Consider the following 7999-nt stretch of genomic DNA (forward strand, 5'->3'; position numbering starts at 1 on the left):
ACAAACTGAAGTGAGTTTTGCTGACCCCATAGTAGTCTTCAGTTCTGGTCTCAGGTTTGCCATCAGCACCTATGCAACCCACTTCATGCTTTGTCTCAGTTTCTTTCCCTGGCTTCTTGTTGGCTCTCACTGCTCATCTGCTCTCAATCTTTTTTGCAATGTCTTTGCCACAACATGTTCCATTTTTTTACTGCAGCGCATAAAATCTCCGTCTCTTAAAAAATTATTCTTTCCAGCATATGAAAAGGAATGCTAAAGCTGTACACGGGGAACATAAGAATTACAAAACAAAATAAAAAATTCAGTCCATTTTTTTCCCTAGTCATAGATGGCCAAACTCATATGGATTACATTTTTAAGAAATTAATTCTGCCTGAGGCACATGTCCTGCCTGGAAAAGCTAACTATAAACAAATAAAATTTGTCCAGAGTTCCAAGAAACTGAGAAAAAGATTTTATAATGTGAAGTGTTAAGTGATATAATATAGGCTGTGCTACCAGCTCTGGTTTTAATAACATAGTTTTTTTCCATTTGTGTTAATTATAGTTATTTACTTATATCAAAGGAAAATGGAAATAGGTTGAGTTGTTTATGCTGTGAATTTGCTATGAGTGGTTTTTGTTGATAAGCTTTTCTAATATTTGCAAAATAAAATTTTTACTCCTTATGAGAGTAGCAGTTACACTTTAAAGACAGATGAGGATCTGTCCGTACAAATGAATTGATACTAATTGGCATGATAATTGAGTTACTTTCCTTCACTAATAAAACACTGCTGTTCCTACATTAGTTTATATATTTGATGCAGATTCTGAAACTGATAAGAGAAATATAGAAATTGAAAACTACATTATAAAATAATCACAAGGCTGTCTTGATAGCATTGTAATAATTGTTTCCAAGTAGAACTTCATCAAGTAAAGCATTCACTTTTTGATACATTACATTTTATAGAAAGTTTTGCAACTTTAGACTCTACCTATTTATGTGGTTTTGTCAATTAAAAAGCTTGTAAATGTAAATAACCTTAGGGGGAAAAATAGATTATAGTTATGGTTAATATTTTTATTTGTACTATTTATACACTGGCCTAAAATACTTTTTTTCGTTTTAAGGTAACTGAGCTGCACAATATCAAAAACATAACTAGATTGCCTCGAGAGACGAAGAAGCATGCAGTGGCAATTATCTTTCATGATGAGACGTCAAAGACATTTGCGTGTGAGTCAGGTAAGCAATTGGTACTGCATCTGTAGCTTGAAGAATGAAGTTAGACATCACAGTCTTGCTCAGATGAAGTAACTTAAAACACCCAATAGAAATCCTTAGCTTAAAGGAAGTTTTTGTAAACAAGAACTTTGGAGTTTGGGGTTTAGGTTTTTCAGGTTTTGGTAGGGATATTTTTAATATACTTTGGGAGGTGTTGGTGGTGTTACAGAGCTCTTTCTTCCTTTACTTATCTTTGACTGTATGCAGATGGTCTAAAGACTGGAAATTTTCAGCTAAACTTGTAAAACTGAGCAAAAAATACCTAAGTGATGTTATTAAGTCAAGATGTGAAACCTTTTTTTTTTTACCAAATTTTGCTGTAGGCACTTGTTAAACTAATAATTATCATGCCATTGCAAATAAGAGGTAAATTCCAGCTAAAACCTCAGGATATTGTAAGGCTGGATGTCAAGCAGTCTGGGGTTTGAACAGCTACATAGTATAATTAATGAGTTAAGTTGTGAACAGACTTGGGCTTCATGGTACATAATGACACGTGGTTACTTGTGAGACACTGAACACTGCACTACTAAAGTGCACTGTTTTTCATGTTTGAACATGCAATTCAAATTAATCCAAATTAAAAAAAAACACATAGAAAATCTGTGGCTTTCTAGGATCACTTTAACAGATTACTAGAAAGGATTACACATTAAAGACTTCAATTTCTAATGTGTAGAATTAATAATGACTCTATAATATGATTAATAATCAAATAGAAACATTTTCATTATATTTAAAATGCTCTGACATCTGTTCTATGGAAACACTTCTATTTGCCAACACATGCATTCCCCTTGTTTTTTAATGGAAAGATCTTTTTCCTTCCCTAGAATTACTATGGTGCAGGTATATTTTAAAAGAGTGACAGCAAATCATAACTTCAGGATTTTTTCACCAAAGAAGGGGCAAACTTAGAGAAGTTCGGCATGTATGGCCCACTCATCCCTGTGTGAGTGATGCAGAATCAGGCATCACTTAAATCGCTTGGATATCATACACAAGTCTGTGGAACTAGATTGTCAAGAATGACAGGAAGGAGGGTCCAGGTAACTATAGGCCAGTCAGCCTCAACTCAGTCCCTGAGAACACTGTTGGAGCAAATCATATGTAAACACATGAAAGACAACCAGGTAAATGGGAGTAGCTAAAATGTTTTCTATATGTAAATCACACTTTCTATGATGAGATGTCTGGCAAGGGGAAGAGCGACTGTTATATACTTTGATTTTAATGATCTTTGATAGCCTCCAATAGCCTCCTTCATAGCCCCCAAATTGGTGGGAAATGGGATGGATAAAGGCACTATAAAGTGGATAGAAAATAGGATGAGCCTTAAGAGTTGTGATTAATGGTGCAAACCTAAGGGTGCAAAGCCAAGTGTATGAAGCCAGGTTTGTGGCCAGTAGGTAGTGGATCCCTCAAGGATCAGTTCTGAGACCAATACTGTTCAATGTCTTCATTGACATCCTCGATGATGAGATAGAGAGTACTCTCAGCAAGTTTACAGATAACACGAAATTGGAGTGACCTAAGTTGGGAAGGCAGTGCTCCTGTCAGAGGGTCCTGGACAGGCTGGAGAAATGGGCTTATGAAGTACAGCAAGAGCAAATGAAAGGTCTTGCCCCTGGGTTGGAGTAATCTCAGGCAACAAGGCAGGTGGGGGCCAGCTGCCCGGGAAGCAGGTCTGCAGAAAAGACTCTGGGATCCTAGTGGACAACAGTCTGAAGATATCCTGGACTGCATTAGTAAGAGTGTTGACAGCAGGTACAGGAAAGTGATCCGTCCCTTCTATTCAGCACTTATAAGACCACATCTGAGTACTGTGTCCAGTTTCATGCTCTCAGTACTAGAATATTGACATACAGAAGTGAACTCAGTAGAGAACCACCAAGGGTCAAGATCAGGAGCACATGATGTATGAAGAGAGTCTGAGAGCTGGGCATGTTTAGCCTGGAGAAGAAAGAACTTCAGAGGATCTTATTGTTTCCTACAACTACCTGATCTGAGAATACAGAGAAGATGAAGCTATAAAAGTGTCAGATATCTTGCTGTTTCTGAAAGGCTACAAATTTTAGCTGTGGATATAGTGAAGTTTCAGTTGGTTTGCCTTTCTCCATGCCTTCAGTCTGTCTAAACAATATAAACTCCATCATCTCCATTGGATGAGACAGATATACTGATTTCATTAAAATCTGACTCTCTTGAACTTCAAATCCTTTGTGTGTTCTGAACTAAGGAGGTATGTTAAAAAAAATGTTTCCTTCACGGCTTGTTTCCACAACTGAGTTCTGTCTTCTGACAAGGAGCTATTACCATTTTTACTGCTGCTGAAATGTGCCAAGTACTTCGCTTTCCTTTATGGAACTTATCAAAGTTAAAGGAATATTTAGAGGAATCTTTATCTCTGTGCAGTCTAAAAGTCCATGTGATGAAAAGTAGCACGATTTTCTGGTACTTAGCTTTCTTAATTAGGAAATTAAGCACAGTAAAAAGCTATTCTGTTTTAAAATAGGTCTCTAAAGATACAGAACTTTCTGGTCCTCCCCAGAAAGCCTGGGAGCTGTGATACCAGTCCAGGTGTGCTGGCTGGAAGCCTGTGCTCTTTCCTAACCTCCTGTGGCTTCTAGTCCCTTAGCTTGCTTATTGTCTTCAAGGCAGCCACAGGCAAGTCTGAGCTCTGTATGGGTTGTAGCACTCCTATTTCCATTAGGATTTTACCAAATTAGTCATTTGAGGAGCATCTAGCTTTTAGTAATCTTCATTCATTAATGAAAACATTCCATAGAGAAACAAACAAAAATCCTCCATATGCTTTTGTTATCATCTAGCTCTTCCCAGCCCTACCACCAGTGTTCCCAACATCCACAACAGCTGTAGAAATCTGTTCAATTGTGAAGCTCTGTTGTAATATTTTGAAGAGCAAACCAGCATAAGATATTACTGATTAAATGCATGGAATAACAAGTCTTTAAAGAAGAATTATCCCTCTTCAGGGAGGGAAGGAAGCTGCTTGCTGTCACTGTATCTTTCTGACATCTGTTCTAGCAGGCAGAGACTTGTAACTTTGGTGATTAGCAAGCAACATTTTTAAATTGTCTCAGTAACCATCAGAATTGTTTCAGTGGAAGTAAACTAATGAGAAGTAATGGCTAATTAAATAATATGAAACGTAAAACTAAAGAGTGGGAATTCTTCAGACCATAGGAAATTGCTACCACTTTAGCAAGGAACGTGCTAAGGTCTCAGTTTCAGCCTCCATGAAAATCATGTGAAAGTTATTGCCAATTAAGGGAATTTTAACATTTTTTAATCAATAATCATGAAATTCTGAATTTCTTCAGAAACAGGGAAATGCAAAACTTGACTTGTGACAAAATTAAATGTTGCCAAATGTATAAGCAGTTTAAATGGAAGGGGAGAATACCGTGAAGAAAAATGAAACTGCTTTGAGCAATTGAGTGTACCTACTCCATAATAAAGGTTAAAAAGATATTACTGTTGTCTTTTAAATACATCAAGGACAAAAAAAAATTGAAAATTTTTAAGATATAAAGTGACTTTATCACAAGAACAAATATAGAATATATGCTCCATATCAATTTATGTTGCTACAGCCATTCCAAGTAGCAAGAGCAACATAGACTGAAAATTTAGAGGAAAATTTCTAGGAGTTAAAGCAGTGAGGTTCCAGTAAGTCTCACAGAAATCCTTCCCCATTCCCGTGTGGTTTTTTCTTGCAGTCCACAGTGTATTATCAAGCAAATGGAGAAATTCTTTTAACTCTGGATGCTAGCTACTGGGTTTGAGGTACTGTCTTTTCCTAATACCTTTTTTAAAAAGTTGTTGGAAAGGGGTTTGTTTGTTTGTTTTGGTATTTTTTTTGGAGTTTTTTTCAAGTAAGTGTGCTGTTAGTTGTTTTTTTTTAATAGATGTAGCTGTACTCAGACACGTATGTCTATTGAGTTCTTCTTTCTGCAAGCCTAATGTCTGTAATGTTGCAGTAGCCCAAGTGTCTGCACTGAGACAGGCATTCTGAAACACTGTAAACTGTCTCTAAAGTAGATGTGATGCAGTGAGCAATGGTGGCTATGCAGGACAAGCAAGAAAATTAAATTAGTGGATGTGAATACTGATTAAAGGTAGAGGTTTAGGGTGCTATTATGAAAGTTGCTAGGATGATGAGAATTGTGACTGAAAAATAGCTTGCTTTCAAGGAGTGAAGTATTTGAATTCCACTAGGTCAGAGACAGACCACCTGGGAGCATGATTTTTCCTTTAGATGTCAGCAAGGTACTAAGTGATACAAGTCCCTGGCTCTTTTAGACTCAGTGGACCCACCAGCACAAGTTTGTGTAAAATTTATTTTGATTTCTTAACAATGGAATATGAGGAAAATTGATAAACTTGTAAACCTATTCATAAAATCAAATTAGGGAGGTTACCAATAATATGGATTCAGAAACAAGAGAGACAACGTAAATGAAATGTGATTTCAGTGATTTGAATATAGATTTAACATGGGAAAAAGAAAGGGGGCAAAATCACAGAGAAATCTTAAAACTGCAACTGTGAATCAAATATTGACATCATCCAAGATACTGGTAAAATATTTGGTTTTGCTTCTCTTCAGTACAATGCCCTATTCTGTAATCTTCATTATTTTATCTTCATTGTTTTAAAGAGTTTATACTTTGCCATCCCCTTAAAACTAAATTCCTGAGGAAAAATAGAATTGGGTTATTGCAAAAAGTCAGCTACCCTATTTGAAACTCCTGGTTTAGGGGTTTATCCATAATTACACTATACTAATATAGCTTAACTGATATTAATATTCTTGCAGTTGTTTTGGCTCAGTCCACCATTTTAATTTCTCGAAAGTCTTGCTGCTGTGATGGTTACCTTGATAGAGCTCTATGCATCTATAACATAAACAGTCTTTTTCTTCTATGTTATTATGGTTTCAGCTTTTCCTGAGTGCAGTGAAATTGTGATATATATAGTCTTGTTATAACTGCAAAAAAAAAGAGTTTTACTTTCTTGAAAATGAATAACTGTTGGTGTCAAGTGGCAATGTGTTCAGCTACATTTTTTTTTAGTTCTGTACATATTTTTCCTTTTAAACTTGTTTTCACCATTTGATAGTGTTGCTTTCTTTTCTTAAAAAAAACCCACATCTCTGCTATAACTTAAAAAGGCACAAATTCAGTTCATTTTTATACTGAGAAAGCTTTTGAGCTATTGCCAAATTACTACTGATTATAAGCTGAGCTTTTTCTCCTTGATAGTTTTCACAAGCAAAAATATTCTGTTCTTGAAGAATTTATCAGATGTCAGTGGAATATTAGATGTACTTCATATCACTATATCCTTTGACAGCTAAGAAGCCTGGAGGTTTTGGATTAAAATTACAGTGAAACATTGAGGCTTTGAGATGAAGCATCAGTGATTGTACTTGCTGTTATTACTAGCAATACAAATGGCTACATAAGCTCTAAAACCAACTAGAGTAAAGTTCCAGATTTCACTGTTAGTTTTGTGTGCTTGAAGGTACAGGATCGTGGAAGTGGTGGAAGTGAAGAACAGCTTTCCAATTTCAACTTCGGTACTAGAAAAAGGAATATACATTTTGCATGTGGAAAAGTGGTTTGATATAGTTGAAAATATTCTGAAAGATGGTATATTTCTCTGTTAAAGTGGTAGAGATTGTTATATGATGGGTCCTTACTTATTTCTCTGTAAAGCCCATGGTTCATTGGAGTTCAGATGCATGTTCTCACTTCTACACATTCTACAATATTTTGAGATCCAAAAAAAGAGTGAAAAGACAGGCATTGCTTGAAGTTAAATATGTATTCTGTATTCTTACATTCTCTCTTTTTGATAATAATATTTGAAATACTATCCACTTTCAGGGCAAAGTTCAGTCTGAGTCTTGGTTATAAATGTTAATTCTAAGATTAATATTAATATTTAGTTTGTATATTCTTTTGTTCTGGACAAATAGTTCCCTTGTCATTAATAAGGACTTTTATTTCTTTTTTCATGTTTGTCTAAAAATATGCATCTTTGTTCTGATTTTATCATTTATAAATTAGAAATAGTTGAATTTTTGCTCTCATTTCTCATAGTTGCTTGCCTTTCTGTTGGTCCTCATTTTCCTGTTGTTATCTGTCTGAACTACATTGTTACAATTTTCTGACACACATTGGAAATTTATATAACTAGCAAATGGAAGGAATACAGAAAATATTGCCCCATCTTCAGGCCATAACCGTTGATGGAACAGGTACTATACTATTACTTTCCATCATTTTCAGCCACTTTTAGGTAGTTAATTGTGTGCAAACTTAGTTCTAAAATTAATTTAGAAGAAAATATTTTGGGAAGACAAATTCATCTGTTTCTCTTAGCAGAACTGCCAAGTGCTAAATTTGAAAGCAATAGACACACAAAAAGGTCATCATCCCTTCAGCACTTCTGCCAAGCAGGTCTCTGAGCTCAGAGCACTGCTGTAGTCTCAGTTTGAAGGGCAAATGGGGGACAGCAAGGAAACAAGGTTAACTTCCAGCCTAGCCAGGAGCATGCACAGAGGCTGTGATGAAATGAGTAGAAAAGCTGTAAGATTAGAAAAAGGTAAACTTGCTCTGGGACTGCGAAATGGGAAACTCTAAATTTAAGGCTTTTAAGATAAAAACATTTGGAGGCTGAAAATTTTTCTTTCTTTCC

At 35.7% G+C, this 7999-nt stretch overlaps 1 protein-coding gene across 1 annotated transcript in view; it reads left to right on the forward strand.

Moving 5' to 3' along the window:
- Positions 1-1116: 1116 nt before the first annotated feature.
- DOK6 (docking protein 6) overlaps positions 1117-7999 on the forward strand; it is a gene marked incomplete at both ends in the record, with an annotated part of 34114 nt that continues 27231 nt past the window's right edge. Inside the window, one exon of the mRNA XM_010179044.1 lies at positions 1117-1231. Coding sequence (XP_010177346.1) covers positions 1117-1231 — 115 coding nt within the window. The remainder of the gene's footprint in view (positions 1232-7999) is intronic.

The sequence above is a fragment of the Mesitornis unicolor genome, unplaced genomic scaffold (genome assembly GCF_000695765.1).
Source record: "Mesitornis unicolor isolate BGI_N332 unplaced genomic scaffold, ASM69576v1 scaffold10472, whole genome shotgun sequence".
In the NCBI taxonomy this organism is placed as follows: Eukaryota; Metazoa; Chordata; class Aves; order Mesitornithiformes; family Mesitornithidae; genus Mesitornis; species Mesitornis unicolor.